At 37.2% G+C, this 25,000-nt stretch overlaps 5 protein-coding genes across 6 annotated transcripts in view; all 5 read right to left on the reverse strand.

Moving 5' to 3' along the window:
- Positions 1-527: 527 nt before the first annotated feature.
- Positions 528-6,419, reverse strand: LOC103980621 (hydroxymethylglutaryl-CoA synthase). Its single transcript, XM_009397068.3, has 12 exons — positions 6,146-6,419; positions 5,606-5,712; positions 5,095-5,227; positions 4,665-4,808; positions 4,321-4,479; positions 3,794-3,867; positions 3,625-3,700; positions 3,471-3,526; positions 2,618-2,705; positions 2,393-2,533; positions 2,162-2,311; positions 528-888 (listed from the first exon to the last, which is right to left on the reverse strand). The coding sequence occupies exons 1-12, from the start codon at positions 6,389-6,391 to the stop codon at positions 664-666; spliced, it is 1,599 nt and encodes a 532-aa protein (XP_009395343.3). The 5' UTR covers positions 6,392-6,419; the 3' UTR covers positions 528-663.
- Positions 6,420-7,612: 1,193 nt separating this feature from the next.
- Positions 7,613-9,366, reverse strand: LOC135609547 (glucan endo-1,3-beta-glucosidase 11-like). The gene is made up of 2 exons (XM_065102923.1): positions 7,944-9,366; positions 7,613-7,853 (listed from the first exon to the last, which is right to left on the reverse strand). The coding sequence occupies exons 1-2, from the start codon at positions 9,114-9,116 to the stop codon at positions 7,755-7,757; spliced, it is 1,272 nt and encodes a 423-aa protein (XP_064958995.1). The 5' UTR covers positions 9,117-9,366; the 3' UTR covers positions 7,613-7,754.
- Positions 9,367-10,570: 1,204 nt separating this feature from the next.
- LOC135609548 (uncharacterized) lies at positions 10,571-15,931 on the reverse strand. The gene is made up of 8 exons (XM_065102924.1): positions 15,611-15,931; positions 15,439-15,525; positions 14,805-14,952; positions 13,163-13,252; positions 12,035-12,089; positions 11,822-11,944; positions 11,029-11,085; positions 10,571-10,927 (listed from the first exon to the last, which is right to left on the reverse strand). Exons 1-8 carry the CDS (start codon positions 15,796-15,798, stop codon positions 10,797-10,799), a joined length of 879 nt encoding a protein of 292 aa, XP_064958996.1. The 5' UTR covers positions 15,799-15,931; the 3' UTR covers positions 10,571-10,796.
- Positions 15,932-16,377: 446 nt separating this feature from the next.
- Positions 16,378-20,791, reverse strand: LOC135609550 (probable calcium-binding protein CML7). Its single transcript, XM_065102925.1, has 2 exons — positions 20,227-20,791; positions 16,378-16,613 (listed from the first exon to the last, which is right to left on the reverse strand). Exon 1 carries the CDS (start codon positions 20,724-20,726, stop codon positions 20,280-20,282), a length of 447 nt encoding a protein of 148 aa, XP_064958997.1. The 5' UTR covers positions 20,727-20,791; the 3' UTR covers positions 16,378-16,613; positions 20,227-20,279.
- A 2,244-nt stretch (positions 20,792-23,035) lies between these two features.
- The window catches only part of LOC135609546 (uncharacterized), a 14,927-nt gene continuing 12,962 nt past the window's right edge, over positions 23,036-25,000 (reverse strand). The window contains exons 7-8 of one of the 2 annotated variants that reach the window (XM_065102922.1): positions 23,816-23,994; positions 23,036-23,604 (exon numbers count right to left, since the gene is read on the reverse strand). In XM_065102922.1, coding sequence (XP_064958994.1) covers positions 23,365-23,604; positions 23,816-23,994 — 419 coding nt within the window. In that variant the 3' untranslated portion in view covers positions 23,036-23,364. The remainder of the gene's footprint in view (positions 23,605-23,815; positions 23,995-25,000) is intronic. The other variant, XM_065102921.1, reaches the window with a different exon arrangement.

Raw genomic sequence — 25,000 nt, forward strand, 5'->3', positions numbered from 1 at the left:
TTCCGAAGATGAAGAGAGACGTGAAGTGGAGGAAGAGGATGAGGAAGAAAAGACGATGGAGGAAGAGAATGAAAAAGAAGAAGAGAAGAAAGAACTAAGTAAAACGAGAAAGATCAAAGAGGAGAACGAAAGACTCTAGAATACGAGCGAAACATCAAATAATGCTTTATACACTACATTAGTTGATGAAGGTTTCTACTTATGTTGACGTGGCAAGGGTCTCTACTTTGCCACGTTGCCCTATCTACATCTAGGAGACATGATCTCAAATTTTGAATGATATGATTTCCCCCCCTACTCCCTCCATTTCACACATTTCCTCTCTTTTTGACACTTTCTTCTTACTCAACAAACTCACCCCGTTCTTGAAGTTTTTAAATTTTTAGATCATTAAAGACCATGAAGAATTGAACCAATTCTTCATCTAAATCACTAATTAGGGGTTAAACAAAGCAGATAAATTAGCCAAAAATTACATGCATGTTGCAGTGTCTACCAAAGAGAGTACCCAAGAAACAGTTCCAATGTGAACTTCAACAGATTCATTGCGAAAAATGACTTCCTTGACAGCAACAAAATTATTGTCTTCCAGTAATAAAACACAACGCATATAATCCAGAAGGAAGAAATAACATCCAGCATACATGACTTAAGGGCATGCAATTAGTAGCCGTTGACCATAGACATGCTACTGAAACTGAACATTTTGCTACCTGGAGCATCCTCTGAGCCCTTTTTGGCATAGCATCTCCGGTACATGGAGTCGACTTTTGTGAGGTAGAATGTGCCAGGAGACAATAAGCTTGTGTCTTTGCTTGTTTCGAAATCCTTGGCTCCGTACCTGTGCTCCATTAACTTCAGAGTTTCGGCAAATTTTTCGGGTGAAAACTGAACAAGAAACGAGCAAGTTAGTGCATGGATTGAACAGGTAATTATAAGACCATATTTGGTACAACAGTCTACTAGTAGCCAACCGACAAGCTCAGAGGCGCAGAAAATGGCTGCGGATGAAGGGAAATGGATTAGAAAATGTATTCCGCATACATGGTGCAGCTCACTAGAGATTTAATTGTAATGAAGCAATTCCAGAAACAAAAGCTGAGGAACATTTACAACTATAGCCCTTCGCGGCCTTTTTTTTTTTCTATAAGCATCAACCTAAATGCTGATTTCAAGGATAATATGATGAATGTGTAAAGTCTTATTTGCCATTTGTATAAAAATTCCAATCATGTCCTGGCAAAAGATATTTTTCACTATGGATAAGTAGATATCTGAGGAGAGTGATAGATCAACCAACACCACACCTGGCATCATCTGAATCAATAACTACATTTATATATATATAAATGTTATATATATATGTGAAGATCATACATAGTCTACTAAATGTTTTATATATATATTTATATATATATATATATATATATATATATATATAATGTCTCTATAAACTGCAACTAGGGGTGGTTGTTAGATGGGTTGGGGTTGTTTTGAGTCAAAAAATAAATAAAAAAAACATATGCTCAAAGCCCAGACAACAAATTCCAGGGTTCAAACCCACATCCAACAAATTAGGTCGGTTTAGGTGAACTCAATAAGACTACTAATGATATATTATAAAAATATAGTACAATGCTAAGAAGGATAAAATAATTAATGGGTGAGAAAAAATCTTGATGATACATGAATGGTGTATAATTAGAGAGGCTAACTATTAGGGATGTGCAATGGAGAGAGATTGGGTTTCAATGAATCAACTATGTAGAGAATCAATAGGACCAAAAATCCCAATTATATTCTTCAGTATTTTACTTGTTTTCAAGAACAACATAGCCACAAAAAAATTCCTAGATTCATAAACTTCCATTTGATACAAATCCATGATACTAACAGCAACATGTCCCAAGAAAATGTGATCGTGCATGTATGATAAATGCTGTCTTAAAGGTCCTTTTCCAATGATCAAATCAGTTGGCAAATATAACAAGATTATTATGCAGCAGCAGACTACGAGCATAGTTCACTTATTGTGTTCACTTGAAATATAAGAGTAAAAGCACATAAATAACAAGAGCATCATGCAGAAGCAGACTGATCATAGTTCACTTGATACACAATATGGTGTTGTATTGTGAGCCATAAAACAAAAGGTGCATACCACATGTCTTGACTTGAGTTTTTCTGATAAATTCAAGATGGAAGCTATGTTTGATAGGCTAAATGGGTGTTGTCCATCATGAAGTTTGAATGAGAACATTGTGGAAGTTAGACCACTTCCATATGAAAACATAACAATCCTTTGACCCATCTGCATATCATGTATGAGTTAGAGAATGCCCACAGAAAAAGTTTCATAGTGACGCGATCAGAAAGAAGTTATCGAAATCACCAGTGTGTCATGCTTGTTATAGACAACAGATGCAAGTGCAGCATAGAGAGATGCAGTGTACGTATTCCCAATTTGTTTTGGTAGCAAAGTAGATGGTTGGACTTTTACATTGTAATAGGGCTTCGCAACTTGCTGAGAAACCTGGACAGTTTGTGATATTAGAGAACGAGGGAACAAAAACATTTAACTAGATGAAGTCTTTAACTAAATATTACAATGAATGACCTTTTCAAGTTCCCGACTCTGATAGCTTTCTTCACCAGTCATATTTGAGAATGGCTCCAGATTTTCTCTTTCTTCCTTCTGAAGGTTACTATTAAGGATAAGGAGTAAATGACATTCGATCACAACATTGCAATTGACATTAAAGTGCAAGCTTATTTTAAAAAATAAAACTAAGAGGAGTTCACAAAAAAGTTTTGCTTAATCAAATATAACTGTAAAGTAAAAAAAAAAAAGCATTTATTATGAATGTCTTTCCAGAAAATGCCAAACAATTATCTTATTTGTCATGACAAACATGAATTGAAGCATTCATAATCTTTTCTATCAAAAATGACTATGCTTGCGATGGTAGCAAGCTGTTAAGACACTAGAATGTTTGCCTTCTCCAAGCAGACCAAATTGTCTGATGTTCTTTTCTACCTCTGAGGAATCAGATATAATGAACTTCCATAGATAGGTAAGGTAACACAATAAAAATGCTTCTTAAATTGTGACCCTTGCCCATGAAGATTAGATTCATTTCACATAGAATATATGCATATCAAGTCATTCAATTAACTAATGAAAGAAAAAGATCATGATGTAAAGAGTTAAGGAAAAGAACAAAGATATGAATTTAACGAGAATAACAACAAAGGTGAGTCACTACTGTTTCTGATGGCTGCTTTTAGTTGAATTTTTCAACGGAATCTTCGTCCTATCTCTTGCCTAAAAAACTAAAATCATATTCTGTCTCACTATACGAAAGAAGTTTCATGTTCCTCTCCACTAGTGTACCATTCTAACATGTCAACTGTCAAAATGAGTAACCCAAGGAACTTATTCTCTTGTCAAGCAAAATCAGAGTATATACCTTGGACAATGCAAGAAATCATTAAAGACGAGACGAGCAAAGCTTTTTTGTACTAGCTGCAGTAATGGACCAATAGAAAGTTAAAAAACCATTATTTACAAATTTCACATGATAGTATGTACTCTATACAGAGATTGCAATAAAGCACATCTACCTTGTTGTATGGAGAATGGAAAACAAAATAGTTTGCATCCGAAATAGAGAACTGTTTTCCCTCAATCTTTTCGAACCTAACAACATGGTAAGAGTGTGAAAAACAATTTGATGGTTACAAGTTGAAAGAACGAGAGGAGAATAAGCCAATTTTATTCTTCCAAACTTACTTGCCACAAAAGCGCTTGTAACAGGAATCAAGTGCCATAAGGTAGCATGTTTGTGACAGCTTGCCATCAACAACCTACACGGGCATTTATACTGATCAATATAACAAGCTAATACATGAGAAACTGAACGCTAAAAGAAATGTAGAAATCCTTTCTACTTCATATATAAAAGCACAAACTTCAAATAAAGTATTCAGCAACTTTTTGAAGAATCATGTCACTTGGAGAAATTTATTACAGACTGGTATCAATTATTTATCTGACAAACAGACTCCATGGAACCAGACTTCCAAAGATCAGTAGTAAGGAATTTAAACTGAACTTCCAACAATTAAAAATTAGCACTTAGCTACTGCTTCTAGAAACTTAGCAGCATTATATGTGAAGTGCTGGAAAATAAAATAATAGACAATCAGCACTTGCATGGTTCCATCCCAAGGAAACAATCAAAAACAGGAAAACAAAACACAAAATAGCCATTTCTATGTTACATGAGAAGATAAATCCAAAATGGAACAGAAGCATACTGGATATTCACTTGCAAGATTTGGCTTGTAAAAATCATAAACATGAGCCATGTGAGTCCCCCTGAATTTACTTTCAAAGGAAATCGGAGCATTAGGCCCAATCAGCATTGCGATAGCAGCTGCACCCCCAGTAGGCCGAGCTGGCCCTTCTGCATATACCTAGAGGTAAGAAGAAATTGGCTATTTCAAGATAAATTAATCAAAAATGGTATGGCAAAGAAATCTATACCATTTTTTTCAAAAAAGACAAGTAACAAGATCAAGAAAGCAAAGAATAATATCAAATTAAATATATGCACGGTAACAATCAGGCAACTTGCAGAAGAATATTTCTATCGCCATACCGCACTATCTGTACAGACAACTAATCCATATCGTCCATCCCAGGAGCTGCTTTCAACCCAATTTACACAATTGAACAAAGCAGCTGTTCCCCCATAGCATGCATTTGTGGAGTCAACACCTTCAACATCAGTATTATCATATTCCTATAGTAATGAAATTTGAGCAACTGGATTTTAGTGACCAAAAATAGATATAAAAATGAAATAAAGAATTTCAGCACAACAATTTTACTGTAAACAACTGAGATGAAATTTTAGAAGATAAGTACCATATGGTGAAACAACCAAGAAGTCCATGCTATCCTATATCTAAATTATTTCATGTGCCATCTACTTAACTTGATGCTTTAACGTTGGTACAATGCTCTCTGGACAATCACATATGTATGGATACATTTAAAGAAAGGCATTTTGTAAAAACGGTACAAACCTCAAAAACTTGCATCAACCAAGTTTTGATAGACTTGCTCTTATCAATCACTGTTTCACTACCAACTTCCAGGCGACCAATTTGTCTTGGATCAATCTGATACTTCTCAAGGAGGGACAAAACAACCGTCAAGCTGGGAGAGAATCAAGGTCAACATTCATATCTTAGAACATTGTGCATAAAATGGGACCAGCAAAAAGAGTAACATAACCGACATATTCAAGAGCAATAGCTGGAAGGATGAGTAATGATTGAATAGGATGTTTGCCTCTATATGTATATGTATATGTATATGTATATGTATGTATATATATACACATATACACACACAGATATATATATATATATATATATATATATATATATATATATATATATATATATGATATTTTATTTTTGTATGATTATGTTGATATTTTCATGTACAAATGTCTCCAAACATAAAAAACTAAAATGTCTCACAATGAAACTAATCCAGCTACGTAACTTTTCTCAGTGAAGGGATTATTACCTCATAGAAATTACATCTTCCAGGTCGGTGCAAAAGGCCATGCAGTCTTGCCCTAGTCCAATGGTATACTTCCCTTTACTCGCCCCATCATAATCCTCGAGCGCTTCCTGCAGTGAGCACCATGTATATAAGAAATTTACATCAGAAAATTAGGATGCTCAAACAATAAAATAAACATGAAAAATCAAACAGCAAGAGTAACATAGCACAAGCTTGACTCTCTAATTTATTTCGTTTATTTCTGCAAGTTCACAGGATCAGAAAATCATATACCCGAGCAAGTATTAAATGAAGGCATCTTAACACTTCAATATAATCCCAAAAATAAGGTTGATTAACGAAAAATCAACCTGATTTTGCCAAGAATTTGCGTCTTGGACCTCACCCTCAATCTAAGAATTCTCTTTGATTAATCATACACACAATAAATGAACCCAAAAAAAAAAGTTCAAACGAAAGAAGACTACAACCCAAAGTTCAAGAATCCAGAAGTGACGAAGCAACACAGACGTAAAGAGACGTCAGCCCACGACGACTTACTTGTTGGACGCAAGTGGGGGGAAAGTAGATATCCATTGCCAGAATCCCAACATCCATTCTCCCCGGTTCCATCGCCCGCCTCCCAAAGTCGACCAAGGTCAAGCCAACAGATGAGCAGAAACTCTCTCTCTCTCTCTCTCTCGGGGCGACAAGAACGTTTCTCTTCCTCCCGCTTACAAAGGAGATACGCGCTCTCTCTCTCTCTCTTCGTCCCTCTCTATCTAAACTCAGCCTTCTCGAGGACATTTTAAAGCCCTCACCGGCGTCATCCTCGACCTAATCACACCGCCCTTTTGGCTGCCCTTCAAAGTTCCCACGCTTACCTGCCGCGCACCCTTGTGGGAAACGGAAACCAGTTGTCACGTCGGTCCCACCGGTGAGTCGAGCTGGTAGTTACACGTCAATCAGCGTGATGCCGACTGAGCAATAAGCCGCACGTTTAATCCCTGGTCGTGCAATTTCGAAAGTGATTTGGACAAGAAGTTGGGATCCAACGGGCACCATCACACGAGTCGTGCCTACCTTTTCGCAGACCGGGCCAACCGCTTGTGATCGTTAGACCGCTCCACATGAGATTTAAATGGGATCAACAGCTGGCGGGATCTTCAAATCTCACCCGGTGCATTTGAAAATATATTTATATTTTTAACACGTACGTCAAGAAAACAAATTTAAGTGAAAACATAATAATAAAATGTTATGAGTATTTGATAAATAATAGATAAAAAAATATTTAAAATGTACATTGATATAGATATTGTTTAGTAAAATTATATTTTAATTTTTTATTAAATTATATCTGATAAATTTATTTTTATAATGTTTTTATAATTTTATTTTAAAAATTATATATATAAATGAATCTATATAATCTTACGAAAAATGTCGGTCCAGAAATATAATAATATAAATAAATATTAAATAACTTTAAAAAAATAAATAAATAAAATCATATTTATAAAAGATATAAATTATGTCGATTTCTCATCAAATCATATCGATAATCTTGTGATTTTAAAGTATATCATATGGTTCTTTAAATTTTTTTAAAATTATATTAATAAATTATAAATGCTAAAATTCTAATAAGGAAGCATCAGCGTTTAAGTATTTTATAATATAATATCTGAATCAATAATCAATGTTAACAAAGCATAAAACAATAAAAAAAAAAAAGCATATGAAACCCGAAACCATTTGGATTCATGTGCCATACTTTCCATCATCTAACCGTCCATCCCAACAAGCATATAAAACCCGAAACTAAAAGAAAGTGGCTGTCCATCTGAACCATAAGATTGCGGAGAGAGAACACATCCACCTCCTTTCTAAACATTTCAGTCAAAATTCAATTCCATCTGAACAATTCAGTCAAAATTCAGATCAAACAAAAGCAAATCGGCAACCCTCGCTACTGCCAGACCAAACGCATTTAGTACATGTGGAATCCGACGAGCTTCCAAAGCTTCTTTCTTCTTCCTTCTTTTGCCTTTAATCTGCACGTCGCTCCCGCAATTCTCTTACATGTACAAAATTCATCCAACATCGAAGGCCAAAAAAATATTCCTATCATATTTCTTCTCTAAATCAATCTTAATTCTACTAAGAATCAATCTAAATATCCTAAAACTCCATAATATTGAAATGTAGCCGCAACCATCACCACGTTCACCACCGCCGTCGGATGCCAAAGTAACGGCTTCATCCCCTGAAATCAAATTAGCACTAACCAATTATACAAACAATTTCCAGGAATTATGAATTATTTTTTCCCCATAAAAAAAAAATTGGTTTGTACCGTTGCGGATGAGATGGTGTAGTAACCGGTGGAGGACGTGTCCGTCGCAGGCGACGGCGACTCCGCCGTGTTGCCACCGGAGGAGGAGGAGACGGTTGCAGATGAGTTCGCCGCCAGGAAATCGTAGGCGGGCGTGCCGTCGGGCTTGAAGAGACCGTAGTGCCGCTCGGACGACGGCCCGGGCTTGAGGTTCTCGTTGAAGAGCGCGAAGACGTAGACCTGGAGAGGTACCCCGGGCGACGACGGCGTCCCCTTCCTAGCCGCCACCATCCGCATGAGGTTCCCGTTGTACCGCCTCGCATTCTCCGCCGTTGCCCCGGCCTCGTCGTCGTCTCCCGCCGACGGCCAGCCAGTCTCCGAGACCACCACTTCCACCTCCTTCCCTCCCCCCGCCGCCACGATCGCCGCCCGTACAGCGTCCACCTGCGCGTGGAGCATGTTACTGTACCGAAGCCCGGAGCCGGGGTCCACGACCCCGGCGTTGGGCTCGAAGAGCGCGTAGTCGAGGTCGACCCGCTTCGGGTCCGCCTTGTAGGCGAAGTAGGGGTAGGCGTTGATCAGGAAGGGCGAGCAGGTCTTGGCGAGGAAGGCCAGCAGCGGGGCCACGTACGGGAGAAGCTCGCGTCGGAACGCGGAGGCGGAGGGTGGGTAGGAGACGGCGAGGACGGCGAGGGAGTGGGCGGTGGTGACGGCGACCTGGTGGTCCAGGCCGAGGGCGACGAGGGCGGAGTGGAGGGACTGCATTGCCGGGAGAAGGGATCGGATCAGGACGGAGTCGTTGCCGGAGAGCACCTCGTTGCCGACGGTGACGGCGGCGATCCTGGTGGCGGGCAGGTAGGGCTGGAGGTTGGTTTTCACCCAAGCGAGGGCGGCGGAGGGGGCGATGAGGCGCGGTACGCACCGGTCGGGAAGGCCGATGATGATCTCCACGCCGGTGCCGGCGAAGGCGCGGAGGACGGCGGGGTCGGCGTCGTAAAGCTTGACGCGGGCGGCTCCCAAGGAGAGGAGGAGGGGGATGACATCCGGCGGCGACGGGAGGTTATCGGCGACCTGGCCGTAATTCACGCCGATTGACGACGGCGGCGACGCGGAGGCGTTCGAATGCGCTGCCGAGGAGAATGTAAAGATCGGCACCAGGACGAGGAGGAGAAGCAGCAGGGAGAGGGCCGCCATTACCACTGGATCACGAGGGGAAGCAGTGAGATCAGACGGCGTGAGACGATCGCGGCGGCCTCATATCACGGAGAAGAAAGCGGAACGCAATTAGCTCTCTCTCGGGCGGGAGAAACGACCGAGAGAGTTGCTTTAACTCCGCAGCTTTCCCTACGGTTGCGAATCTGTTCGTCTCCACGCGTAGCAGTAGGATTCGAAGACCATCACGGCACAGTCTGCGACGGGTACATCGAGGCCGTTGGAACGGCGAACAGCAAGCAGAGTGAGTGTTGGACGGTCACAACGTAAACACAGTGTGGTCATGTGGCACAATTGTAGAGGCTTTGCATGTGCTTTCTTCGGCCTAATTTTTGTATTCAAAGGGCATATAGGTATAAAGGAAACCTTAGTCTCCTTTGTCTCGCAGGTGGCCCATGTACAAGCTGTAACGAAGGGGAAAAGTATCTTCTTTCCAGTCTCACCTTCAGCTGTTTTCTGCACCTTTCACGGGTATCGAGAGACGGCAGTTTTTGATACAAAATTAGATAGATGCTGCAAGAGAAGAGAAGGGAAAGCATCAGAGAGGTAGCCTTTTCTTTTTCTTTTTGGATAGGAGGGGGAGGGGCATTGGTCGAAGAGATGCTTGCGTAAGGTTCAAGGAAGGTTATGTTGCTAGATTTTACCACGGTAGGTAAGCCAGCCTCGTGGACATCGGATGAGGATTCATTTCATGGTTTTGAGGATTTATTAGTGAAAAGGCTTCATTTAGCCAAAAAAAAATTATATTTTGGAACCGTACAATCAAATAAATGGGACGAATTTTCAGACAAATTCTTCTTTTATTTTTTTTCCGGAGATTATCTCCATTTTCAGATTTTCCTAGCATCATCTCTTTTTTGTTTTCCGTAATACCTAACACCTTTGACTTGAGTAAGTCAAGTATCTCTTTTCCTATGGATAAACCCAAAGGAGAAACTAATCCAGTTATAATAGTTTTACACTTACAATACCCAAAACAGCTATAATGCAGTACAACAGTACTGTAACAATATTGAATCTTGTAAAAACACTAAACATAATGTTTTTACTTTACGCTACAATGTTTTCAACAATATCAGGAAAACATTATAGTGCAATACAAAAACACTATAACACTATAATTTGTATTGCATTCCATAGAAAAAGAAAGAAAAATGAAATATATATATATATATATATATAGGTAACTGTGGTTATTCCAAGTATTAAGGCAAAAGAAAAAGACAACAGTAGGGAATTATACTTCCTGAAAGAAGCCCAAAAAGAAAGACTGTTGCAAGTATAGTGTATCATTTGAGTCATACCATCCCACTCTTTAACTTGTAATAGTCTAAGCATATGCATGAGACGGTGTAATTATTCATAGGTAATATAGCATAAGTACTGCATGCAAGACCAGTGAGAATAAGTAAAATAAAAATATTATGGTAATTCCATTTGGAAAAAGATTTCAACTCTTATATGTAGCATCTCCAATTGTTTAATAGACAAACACAGCAGAAACAGAATAATTTAGTAAAACGTATGTAGATAGCCATTTTTGTTCAACTGTTATATGCGACATGAGGTGCTTTAAAATGTTTGCACAAACGTGAGAATTGCAGTGTCAAACTAGAAGAAATAATGAATGAAATTTGGTAATTTTCCAAACTACCCCAAAAGCTAAATTTGGAAAGGAATTATTTCTCTACCTGGCCAGGTTTCGATTTTTTTGAAGTATCTGACTGGCACAACACCATCGAAGCCTTCAGTTAAGATCACTTTGTTATCAGATATGAAGAGCTTCATTCCTTCTGTGAATCGGTCATATATCAAGGATTATAATTGATGATATCAAAAAATTGATTTTTTTTTTTGTCAAACACAATATGTTACAAACAGAATAATATCATACCTTGTAGTGCCTTTTCAACGTCCAAATAAATTAGGAGATTAACATCTCGCCTCATACCTTAGGCAAAAAGTTCATAGAAAACACTATGAGCAGATGGAGATCATTTGACGAAAAAAAGAGTAGAAAAGGTCTGACTTGATGGGATCTCTTTTTGAATATCTAAAAAAGCTTCCAAAAGTAGTCTATGTGGTAGAAATGCAATTAATCTCGGTGGGCATCAGTTATTGTATATTTGCTCAGGATATCCACTAGAAGGATTGTTATATTCAACACACAAAAGATCAAGCTCGAGAGTGGTGATACCACATAATTAACCTAACTAAAAACTTTAACAAAGAAAGAAACAAATCCTTATTAATTGATGTAGTAAAGAGGAGCACTGACTTCAATAAAGAAGTAGATTTCGTATAAATTCACTGCATATTCCATATAGCCCGAATTTATATTCATGTGTAATATGGTCAATTACTGAGAAAGTATTTTTCTCGGTGATCTATCAGTTGGAACCAACAAAGTTTCCACCAGAATCATCACCCAAAGCACACTGAGGGGCTCCATTACCAGATCATGGTTTGCTACTGACTAATAACATTTTCTTCTTATTTTTTCAGTGATACCGAGCAATGGTTAGTACACTGCCTGGTATACTAGTACTATGTTGGTCTAATAAAGTGTCCAAATCAGTATCAGATGAGACTTTAAACTCTGCCAAACATATTTATATAGAAAAAAAAAGGAAATTACCATAGACAGTGTAGATCAAGCAACGAAAAGGTTTGATATGTGAACATACCACTAATAACTTCTCCATCTGTGGGCAAACCACTTGAGAAGTGTACATGTAACCTTGTCATTCGCTTAAGCCCAGATTGCAAAATTGATTCCAAGTTTCTCCTATAAGTTCCATGAACACAAACTGCAAAGTAAATTAATTAGATCCTAATTTCGAAATTTTAAGATCCACAAAAATAGAAACTAATTGAGCCATTGTTTATCTCATCCTCACCTGGAACTTCATCAGCTGACAGTATTGGTTTTAATAGACTCTCTGAGTTGATGGTCTGAAAAGGAATAAAGAAGATAACTAATTTGCATAAAGAACAAGAATCCTAAGTATGTAATTTAGCGAATAGCACCAAATGATACCATTTATAATAAATAAATAAGCAAAATTTGCCTTACGTTAAGTTCTACATTGTCTTTTTGTAAATAATAGTTGAAACGCTAGTAGAGCTAAATAACAGCAATGGCACCATGATATTAACTAGATACATAAGATAATCAAGTAGTAGAGCTAGTTGAATACTTAATTCAAGATGCAATAACAGAAAAGCAGTGGCACCATGACATTAAATAAAATGTTTAGCTGGAATATCTCTTCATCAAAAATCTTGGTGACATAATTTGAACCTTACATACCAAGATGGGCATCATCTGAATCTTAGCACGAGTGACAATCATGCATCATGTAGATATAACCAATTACGTACATGTCGGTATGTTCGAATCAAGATTCCTAATTTTGCCTGGATATGCACGTACTGGTTGGTATGTACCAGTGTGACTGTGTGAGGATGAATCAGGGCGTGAACCATCCCTTTTTCGGGTGTCCTAGAGGGCGAGCCTCGGCATACATTGAGGTTACTCCTTTGCAATTTAGCTATCAAGGGCTCGAAACAGGAAAACAATTCTTTGCTCACAAGATTCAAATCCTATGTCAATTTAAATTTTTATACAACACTGGTAAGTTTTCAATGTATACAAAGTAACTGCAAAGGGAATCAATTGTTTAATAAGTTTTCAATTTAAGTAACCAAAAAGGGAATCTATTATTTAAGATGAAATTCACACTTTTCTATTGTTTTCTGTCTGGATTATTATTTCTCTTCATTCTAGCTTCATTATACAAATATTAAGTTCTTACTAGAAGAAGACAGACACACATACAAGAAGACTTTCTGCATCATTCCTCTCAACAATCAATAATACAATGAAAAAGTAATTAAAAGAAAACACTAGATGTTCCAAGCTGATGAAGCTAACTTTCTATCATAGTTTATAAGCTTCAAGGAAACTGCAGTTTAATAAGATATGTATTAAATGGAAGAGAATGCTGGAGTAGAATGCAAATCACCACTATGGTATGCCCTTGGTTTGCACGGATTAAGAGCTCCCCATCTTCCTCCAATAGACTAAAGCGTTGTTTATTATCCCTCTTAACTGCCTGTTAGTGAATGAGACAAATATGACATTTATTAGGAATGGACAGATAAGATCGAAGAAAGGCCTCACAAAATTAAAGTAGAGCACATAATTGAAAGCATGGCGAAGAGTATAGCCCAAAAATACTAGAATATCACCATCAAATAAAGTGGCCTTTTCATTCAAATTGCTCCATGATTAGTAAAATTTTGACCAAACTGGAACTCTATGAGGTTATGGCTGAGGTGGAACCATTTAAGAACTAATATTGGTTGGTATTTTGTTTCTTTTTTTAATTTTCAATGACAATAGGACTTGGAAAACTGGTTTATTCAAGAAATAGTGCTTGACATTGACATTTGTCAGCTCTGGGCATCAAAATAAATAAATAATCAAAACACCATTTTCTCTTTTGGGTTGCTGGACAAATTACCCTTCTCTATATTTCTCCTTACTTTCTGCCTATCATTCTCTCATTTTTTCTTTGCCTAAGCACCAATATTTCTGTATTAAATTGACCTAAATTCTTCTTTTTCTGGATCTATTTTCAATGATCAAAATCTATGGCAGTTCAATAACTTTGAAGTTACAGACATGGAGAATTCCGAGGACAAAGACCTGTGAAGCTTATGATAGAATGAACTTGCTATACACCTATATTGTGCTTTATTTGACTCATTAACTTTTATTCCAACAAATAAAGAAAATTTTCTTCCCGATAAGTCACTTTGGCTCAATGGCAAGCACTCTACTGCCTAATTTGTCATCATCATATCCTTGCACCTTATAATGATGATGGGAAGGGCTTGTTTAGAAAATATAAGGCAAAATGTGTTTTCTACAATTAATAAGGAAAATGATTAATTCGTTTCACAAGAATTATGTAATATCTCAAAATGTTTTTCTTTTATTCAGAATTTCAGACAAAAAAAAGAACTACCCATGAAATCAGAAGTACCTTGGAGATTAATAAATGCAGCCAATGCTGGCTCACTTTTAGAAAATATAAAGCAGATAAATATATACATAGGGGAAACCATTATATTTAAGCATGATAAGCATACATACATATTCATGAGGCATGCAACCACAGGAATTAAGTTAATGCTATTAAGGTACAAGATTTGAACTTTATATAAGACATTTACCGTCACTAACTGAAACCTAAAGATCCATGTGGACCACAGAGATTTTGCACAAGTATACCAAGATCTAAAAAATGCAAAATTCAGCTATGAGATAGTTCTTGAGCATATATAAGTAACAAGGACCAAAATGATTATCAGGAAGAAGGCACTACGGAAATCACCTCCACTACGACATAAGCTCAGCTTTGTGCGATATATGTATAACAAGGACAGAAATTATTATCAGGAAGAAGGAGCTACAGAATTCACCTCGGCTACGACATAAGTTCAGCTTTGAGCAATATATAAGCAACAAGGAATAAAATGAATATCAGGAAGAAAGCACCACAGAACTCACCTCCGTTATGAAACAAATACAGCTTTTAGGAATACATATGTAACAATGACTAAAATGACTATCGGGAAGAAGGCACTATTAGAACTCACCTCCCTAATGTCTTCAAGTGAATGTGACCTCAATGGAACTTTTGCAAAAGTTGTCATATTCAACTTTAATAAGTCACGAACTCGAACATACCCATCATTTCGTATATTTAAATTAAGCTCAGAAGCCATATGGCGCAAAATACGTGTCCTGAAATTGTTGAGTGAAATCAGGTTACAGTTGACAGTTTTCATGTTTGCCTAATTTGATAAAATCAGATCAACCATAATAAGATCAAAGATTGATTGGCAGAAAGTACAAAGTATACGAGAGATCATTTAGGAAATTACAGTTGGGGACAAAAGTAGGATATCCCTTGTGTCTAAATCTAGATTGTGACTTCCCTTTATTTAAAGAAGCTTGAAACACTAACCAAATAGCAAAAAAACATCATCTAACATCATCCCTTGATCACCATATGCACAGATCAACAGTAACTTTTGTAGGTAGGCATGAACCATTTCCATCCCAATTCCATCTCAAAACAAAGCAGAGATTGCTCTTAGAATTACACGTTTTTTGGGAAAGGAATTACTGGATCAGATAAGTCCCTTCAATAAGATTGTCATTCAAAATTTCCTTCTCCAAACTTCAATCCGATAAACTAATAATAAAGCAGGACAAAGAGAATATTACAGGAGACGGCCGAGAGCATCGATCCGATCACTGGCACCATCAGCTCCTCTTCCCCTTCCGCCGGAGCCTCTTCCCCTCCCTCTCCCACTGCCATCAACCAAACAAGAAGCCAAATTAAGACCACTTCCAAGGTTTTGCCCGGGGGATAGATGCGATGTGAAGAGGCGGCTACCTTGTTCTCGAGGGAGAGGAGAAAGAAGCAGCGGTTGAGAAGGGTTTGGAAGAGGAGGGAGCGCCGGGGTGGGGGTTAGCCATGCGAAAGGAACTGCGATGGGAGTTCGGGCGAAGATTGGGTAGAGAAGAGGAAGAGTAGACGAGGAGACAGCGGCTGCAGCGGAGGACGGGGAGGGAACGCCACATCGAGAAGGAAGCGGCAACGGCGAGGGCGAGAGGCTTAGCGACATGTCGAAGGGCCCGCGGTGAAGCGAAACGTGGTGTGCGGAGGGCTGCACCATCTGCTTGGGGGCCATTGTGATCTCGAGCTCCAGCCCATTGTGTTATCGGTCTGCCCTAAACCGATCGATGATCCATATATCTCAGCGTCGTTCAATAATATATATTATATTTTTATATATTAATTATATTTATTAATAAAATTGGTTAGTATAGATTGGTATATTATACATTGGTATCATACTGGCATAACTCGTTAGTAAAATGAATCAATAAGTGACGGTATCATTTTATTCATAATTAAATCAACAAGTTAAATGTTTTCATGCCTCGTATATATGTATATACATTAATATACTTGTAACATAAAAGTTAAATAACTCACATGGAAATGCTGCCAGCTTGACACAATCACACTCATATAATCTATACGTTTGGGCTAATTATATGAATAATAATGTAGTCCAAAAAATGTGGGTTTGTAATAATCAGGGAGTACAAAAATGATAGAATTGCTTAATGAAACACATATCAGCCATCAACAAATTGAGTAACTGATGCATTTGTGTATATTTATCAATACTTTCAAACCATTATAAATAATATAAGAGTGAGCAAAGCAACACAAGTTATAGATAGCCACTCAAGATGTTCACTTAACTGCCATTAATAACACAACCAAGTTTGATTCAGTGCTCGACAAAATATAGCAAACCATTCAGCAATACCAACTCATCGTTCATGCTCAGTTCTTGAGACAATTCTGTGCTCGGAAAGAAACCCTGCACCAGTCAAGAAAAGATGCAAAGCAGGAAATGTTAGTCAACAACATAGTATACAGATATGAGACGTGTAAAGGTAAATCCAAGGACATGAATCCAAGGTAATAATATGAGATTTGCACCTCAAAAACTCAGCACAAAAGAAATGAAGGTTAATTACTGCAGAACACTGAAATAGAACATATTCAAGTCACTATATTTACTCCGATGTCATTGGCGATCCAGAAAAGTTGATTGCCTTTTAGACCGTATCTCCATACATCAAAAACCTAGGTTAATGGCAAATAAAAGTGAAGGTTTGGTCTACATAGGCCAACATGAAATTTTCATACATGCTTGTGACGTATTGTGTAAATGAAACATGACTAGCAGGCTTATATTCATGAAAAAAGGTCTTCCTGGGATACCAATGTTGAGATGAAAGAATCTGGATCTACATCCAATAGACCAACCAGAAATTAGTTAGTTCTAGATGACTCCAGTCAATTATCTACTGTGTTATATTGCAAGTTGGAATTGAGTACACCTCGACAATGCTCCTCACAGGTTGGCCACACTCTCACTTGTCCGGCGATGTTGACATCGGTTTTGCCCCTGCAAAGAGCTCTACACGAGGCACTTCAGGAAGATAATATTGGACTGGGATCTGAGGGAGACTGAAAGGGCAGCTTGTATTTAGGATTTGGTGGTCCAACTAGACTCGATCAACTAGGCGATTTGTTATACCAACTTCTATCAGGATTTTAGCACTTAAGAGAAGATTAGAAGGTTTTTGGAGTCCTAATTCAAATAATATTTTAACTGGGGATATAGAGCATGAGGATCCCCCTCCAACAACAAAAATATTGATAGGAGGGTATGATGGCTCTATTTGGGCATAAGCAACCTTAGTCCAGCTCAAGGATTAAAATCGTGCCAAGCAGTATACCAACTAATACTACCAATATTACTTAATAAAATAATTTTTAAAAAAGTAAATAGCACTATACCAATATCGAGCTACATCTTTTAATACTAATACTATGACAGATCAATAGATACCAGTCCATATAGACTAGAACAATACAAACCTTGGTCCAGCTAACCAAGCTAAATCCAGCCCTTACAGCCGATATAGGGTCATCAATATGGGAGACCAATATAGGGCTTCGGATGGACGTAAAGATTGGTTAGTAGCTGCAAGGCAGCAACAAGTTTCGTTAAGAAAGCTTTTGACCATACCTTCAGTATAGCACTTATAAATCCAGATCACAAGGGATTTATATCTTGTTCACGTCCCTCCTGAGCCATACTATGGGATTCATAAGATTTGAATTTCTTAAAATCCTAATCCCCTTAAACAAAAATGGAGAATAACTTAGTGCATAAGGCTTTTATCAATGCAAGGCCTGAAAAAGACCAATATACACAACTTTACCCTTGCAAGCAGAGAGATTATTATAGTAACTCGAACTTTGATCACCCATGTCACAAAAGAACTGCTCAAGAAATATGCTTTTAAATAGAATCTTAAAATATACAAAATGTTAGTTTAAGATAATTTAGAAAGATACTTCATAAATAAAAAGCATTTTGGTTTATATAATTACAGACAAGAAGTTTATTCTAAAAATATTTAGAAATTTAGAATAGTTTTAGAAATAATTAAAGTTGCTTTTTAATATGTATATAGACTATAGTTCAAAAATCAAAATGCAATTAACATACATAAAATCTATAATACTTTAAATATGTAGCTTTATACATTTTCATTTAGACTCACCTTTGTAAATGTATCCCGATTTTGGTTGTTCTTATATCATATTCTTGCATCCTCAATTAGAACAATAAAACAGTCAAGTGCTAGGATCCATATCATGCTTGATCCGTTGTACTCAAATTACAATAGCAAAGCTCCTATAAAAGAGATAACAAACATTTTTCAAGGACTCAAGTTTACGACAAAAATCAAAGTGGTTCAGCAAAACATGTGATAAGAATATTAAAATCCTGTCCTTGTCCAACCAGAGTCGAAAACAATGTGAAAGACAAAATGCCGCTATGGTTTATGAGAAGTGACATTCTCTAAAAAAACAACAGCAATTTGATAAGAAAACGATTTCATCTCCCAAGAAAACAACATTTCTTATCCTAAGTTTTGTTTTTAACCAGATCTAGGAACAAGGGTTGCCAACAAAGAAATGAAATCACAAGTTGATTCGGTGGAAAAAATTAACATATCTTTTTTTATATCACAACAAACAAGAAAAACAAAACGTTCCTGTAGGTTTAAAATGCCTGAGAAATAAACATATCTTTTTTTATATGACAACAAACAAGAAAAACAATACGTTCCTATTAGTTTAAAATGCATGAAGACCAAGAGGAACAAACTTCCTGAATACATGACTTTCATTTCAAGGATAATGTAATTTAAGCTTTTTAAGAAAAAAATGTCCATTTAACTGTCCATAATCTTAATTTTCCTACAAAACAATCAGTGAGGAATCAATTTACTTTATATAACAGTTGCTACTCACCACAATTTATATCTGATTTCCTTTAGATTCCCAGGTTAAGAGTAATCTACAAAACTAATAATTTATTGCACTAGAAAAACCTGAGCACGAGTCAAAGGCTTACAACCAAGGTTCTACAAATTGGGAGGACCGATACATATCGATCTGTCATGGAGTGATACATGGATCATCCAACTTCAGGCGATCAGCATATGCTACACGGTTTACCATCCAGTTCTGTTTTTTAAGTTTTTTAATCCTAACAAAACCAAATACATATCGGGAGGACCAGTACATAGTGACAGATACATATCGATCTGTCATGGACTGATACATGGATCGCCAAATTTCAGACGATCTGCATATGCTACAGGGTTTAACCATCCAGTTCTGTTTTCTTAGTTTTTTTAATCCTAATCAAAACCAAATGCATCCCCTCCCTCTCTTTATCACGTGTGATTCCCCTTGTGCCATCCATCATCACCCGGTATCAGGCTGCCTGCCAACCTCGAACCATCAGGCTGGTTGAGTAGAATCAGTACTCCTCTCCTTCTCTTCTTGTCCACTACCTCCTCCCCTCCTCTTCTTCTAATTCTTCTTCTCCTTCTCCACCTCTTCTTCCTCAATCTGATACCATGGTATAAAATGTACATTCTGCCAGTTCTTATCAGGCTCATACTAATCCGACCAACGACCACAGCAGACCTGGGATCCGAAATTTCAATCCTTACATGCATCTTTTAAAAGATTTAAATTATACACAGATGACAACGATCCATTCTAGAGCGACGTATCCTCAAACAAAGATGCAACAATTAAGACATTTAAAATCGATGTGAATCAGGCCACAAGCTGTGGAAAGAAAAGCGGAAAAACGGATGGATCTCACAATTGATAGACATTCCAAGGAAACAATCAGATCATAAGTGAAAAATCCAACCATAAACTCTCTTTTGTTTCTTAAGAACCGTAAGCATGCTCAAAACAGAAAACCGAATTCCGAGGAGACACATACAAACACGCAAATATATGAGTGGATTCCAACCAAAATGAACAGATCTTAGAAAATGTGAAAACAACAGAGGATATGGTACAAGCGAGATCGACCATTATACCTGAGCCAGGAATCGTAGGGTTTCCGACCTGGAAATTGATGGGATCTGACGGATCACTTGGCGACCATGCGGAGGATGAAATCCTCGTAGCGGATGGTGCCATCGGCGGCGACGTCTACCTCACGGATCCATTCGTCAAACTCGTCAGGCTCCAGCTTCTCGCCAATGCTGGTGAGGACGTGGCGGAGGTCGGCGACGGCGACGGTGCCGGTGGAGTCCTTGTCGAGGACGCGGAAAGCGTCGCGGAGCTGTCGATCGAAGGGCTCCGGGCGAAGGTGCTTCCGCATGAGGTCGAGGAAGCGGGGGAAGTCAAAAGGGGCGGTGAGGCCCTCCGAGGCGGCGATCTCCTTCAGTTGGGCCTGCGTTGGGTTACCGCCCAGGGAGCGCATCAGGATGCCCAGCTCCGACGCGGCGATCCGCCCGTCCCCGTCCGTGTCGAACAGGGTGAAGGCTTCCCGCATCGACGCCACCTGCTCATCCGTCAGCTCCTCCTTCCCCATCGCTCCTCTGTCTCTCCCACTCCCTCCTTGCCTTTCGGATTTCGCCAAACAGGAGAAGAAAGCATTTGTACACACAGACAGAAAATAATAAGAGAATATTAAGGAGGGCTGATTATGTAATTTGGTTACTGATTTTGTACGGAGATTAATGCAACTTTTCTTTATTGTTTTAATATATATTTTTTAAATTATTTCTTTATAAATAAATAAAAAAATATTTTTCTTCTCTTCAAAGAGCACCCGAGTAGGAGCATCAAAAAAATGCAAGACAATAATCTCAACGACGAAGCGTCGACGAAGCACAAGACAACAATAAGCGTAAAAGAGGGGAACGTCAACGAAACAGTGGATGATAAGAAGCATTAGTGAAACACAAGATAGTGATCACAAAAGAGGGAGCTTCGATGATGATAGAGTATAGTAGGATGACGATCATAAGAGTTACGTGGAGGAAAAAAAAATCGATATCAGTGGATTATAAATAATAAAAAGAATGATTTTTATATTAAAAAAAATCCCTAACTTTGCTATGGCATTTTTATTTCTTAAAAAGATAATATTAACCTTGAAAAATAAAATAAACAAATTTTAGAATGGATCAGTAAAGCCAGCAAAAAAAAAAAAGTCACTTAATTGTCTAGAAGTAAATGAGTAAAATAGCTCATAAAAGGGCATTGTTCAATCAATTTTCAAAATAGGAGCACGGAAAAAAAAATATATAAAGTTAAAAGTTTTTTTTTCGAGACTTCACCCTAATAAAAATATTATTTTATTATTTTTTAAAGAGATTATCAATAGAAAAAATTATCTATCAACGTTTGAACCCAAAAAGAAAAACTTCAATTTATAGAATTTTAACGTCTAAATTACCATGATATATTAAGTTCCTAAAAAGTACTCTTTAATCGATTCATTGAACCTTCACTTTAAATAGACTAAATCTGAACAGATGCAATTTGATTCATATTCTATAAATCATTTTTTGCTGATCTCTCTCTTCCTCTCCTTGTTCTCAGTGTCAATCCCGGTCTCTCCCTTTTTCTTTCTCTTCGTCTACTTTATCTTCCATCACATTTGTCTCTATCACCATTTTTATCATGTGTTCAATCTTCTACCATATTTGTCGTTCTACTTTATCTTCTATCACATTTGTCTCTATCACCATTTTTATCATGTGTTCTATCTTCCACCATATTTGTCGTTCTACTTTATCTTCCATCACATTTATCTCTATCACCATTTTTATCATGTGTTCTATCTTCTACCATATTTATCATTCTTTCTACTTTGCCACTATCATCGATCTCATGTATTCTAGCTTCTACCATAATAATCTCTTACGTTCTAGCTTCTACCATAATAGTCTCTTGCCCTCCATTACCATATGCTATTTGTTTTCATCCTTACTTTTGTCTCTCCCATGTCGGTATCGTCACTTTCACTTTTCATCGAGCTTGTTAGTTTAATAGACCCGAGCATAAAATTTGAGATACCCTAGATAATTTTGAAAATTTTGAGATACCCCAGATAATTTTGAAAAATTATTTATCATTTTATTATGTAAAATATAAAACAACATATAAATATTATTGTAATAATTAAAATATTATATATTTCTAAATATTACTCTTTATATTTATTTTTTAAATTTAAAGCATAAATAATTTTAAGAACTAAAAAAAGAATATCATCATATCCAATCACACACTGTGTAATTTGATGATTATGATTTTAAAATTGATGATTTTAATTTTTTAAATTAAAAATAAAAATTAAACCAACAAAAGACAACTAAATTTTTATTTATTTTTAATTAAAATTTAAAAAAATGAAAAAAAAAATTAAAATTATGAAACCAACGGTTCGAACCAAAATCATCAGTTCGGGTTTCTAAATCAACGATTTTAGAACTGATGAATTCAATTTTTTAAACCTAGGAACTGAAACCAAGACGTCCAAAGTCAACTTTGTTTCGATTTGAAACCGACAAATCGTTAAGCTGGTTCGATTTTGATTTTAACCCGATCCAATTATAATTCGCACCAAACTGTAGTCCGACATAAATCCTTAAGGTAGCTTATTCCTCTCTATCATTTATTGCTCTCAGCAAAAAAAAAATCGACATAAAAATCAGTAAAATCTATGTGGAATACATCTCTCCCAAAAAAAAAAAAATTATATGCCAGTCTTACCTCAGTACGGGTGAAGACGGTTCCGACCTCCACATATCGTCAGTCAAGTTTGATACTGTAATCCCTGACATGAGAAATAGTAACCACCTTTTAAAGCAATTTACAAAGAGGCATATATCTTGCAACTACAAAATAAAGAGATCAACTGTTTAGGATCAAATACATAATTAACGCGTGGAGTACAATCTTTTGAATGTTACTCTACACAAAACCTAGCATCACCACAAATGTAGAACGAAATCAAGGCAGTTTCATCACAAAAACTTCCGACACAAATCAATTTTCTTCTTTCGGAACACAGCCAGAGATTTATTCTCGTTTATTGCAGATGCATGGTATCTAAATGATAAAATTACTTTTTCATGGTTTGCTTGATCATTCAGTATGTTGAAAAACAAGGTTGCCAATTCGAGGTAGTTCAAAGAAGATTATTAGGCCACACCAACTCAAACAATTGCTGGGTCCTTGTAAGTTTTGAAAATACGCTCAATCTCATCTACAACTTCGGGTGGCAAGGGCCGTGGTGCTGTACTGAATGCATCGATATCCTCTTTCAGCTGATCCATGTTGGTTGAACCAATAATTGTACTGGTCATGAAGGGGCGGTCACGCACAAACCCAAGTGCGAGTTGGACAGGGCTAAGGCCATGCTTCTTGGCAAGCTCAATGTATTTTTCAGTTGCCACCTGCAATATGAAATATGGTACAGCATTGACCAAACTGAACAATACAGTTGCGTATAGCAAATAAAAAAGATAAATAAACTGAAATAACAAGGAAAACATGGAGGCAAGGCTTAGAATCATGGAAAAGAAACAACACTATAAATTTCTCCTGCAAAATTGTTTATTACTACAATAGTACACTAAAAAAACATTGTATTGTCGATGGGCGTACCTTTGCTAATGATCTATTATATCTCTCCATATACCCGGGAAATAAATTTAGCCTGCCACTTTTAGCAGCTTCAGAGTTGGTATCTAAATACTTACCACTGAGTGTACCACCACCCAGTGGGGAGTATGCAAGAAGCCCAATGTTGCAGTTTTTTGGATGGCATACCTCCACAAGATCAACTGGAACATAATATTAGAGGCGTATTGAGAAATTGCAGCACATAATATTAGAGGTATAAGGTTTTCAATGATCTGAACTTATTGAATTGACTAAACTTTAAGATAGACACCACGAAACTAGCTACATTGGACTAAGCTGTCATTATGCCACAAAAACTTAATTGTGGTATTATAGCAGTCAATTCACTTATGGTCTTGATAAAGTATCCCAAGCAACAATTCGAGTATAAATTTACAGTGAAATAAGCAAAAAATAAAAGTTAGAGGTCGACTAGAAAAGGTCATATAACTTTGGAAATAAAAGCATGAGTAAGGTTAATATGAAGTGGTTCGTTCTAATCACCTGCTAACAATGTGGAAGCAGAGACCTTATGGTCCCACACCAAAAATACCAGTACTGGAAAGAATGATGCTCTAATTTTGATATCTTACTTCATGTGATAAAAATTTCAGAATAAGAATGGCTTAGAAGATATTAGAGACAAGGGCGGTTAACTGGTGGTAGATAATTTAATGCATGAACTGTATACAATTCAGGGAAAAAATGTTACCTAGAAAAAGATCAGTAAACCAAAGGGTTTTATCAATAAAAATACACTTTTAGTCAGAGTTCCCCAAGATTACGTGAAAAGTTTGGATCAATTGCTGCAAGATAAACAGGAAGTCCCAGGAATTGCAGTTGATATTGCATTGGTTCATCGGAGACAGCATGGTAAATGCTTTAGTGATGGTTTCGTTATCTCCTCAGTGTTCCTAGCTTTCAATTTTCCCGGTGATTCTTATCCACACCTTTACAACTTTAATCCGCTTGTTAATTTAATTCAAAAAGTGCCTTCTAGTTTCCTGTTCATCTTATTTGTTTCTTTGATTATTTTTCTTGTTGCTGCTGATCTAAAAATCCATCTTTGATAACAAGGCTGCTTCAGTCAAGTTTTACGGACCTTGAAATTGATCTTTCATTATAAAATCAAGGAATCATGGATAAGTTAAATCCCCTGCCTACAGC

The sequence above is a fragment of the Musa acuminata genome, chromosome BXJ2-4 (genome assembly GCF_036884655.1).
Source record: "Musa acuminata AAA Group cultivar baxijiao chromosome BXJ2-4, Cavendish_Baxijiao_AAA, whole genome shotgun sequence".
NCBI lineage: Eukaryota > Viridiplantae > Streptophyta > Magnoliopsida > Zingiberales > Musaceae > Musa > Musa acuminata.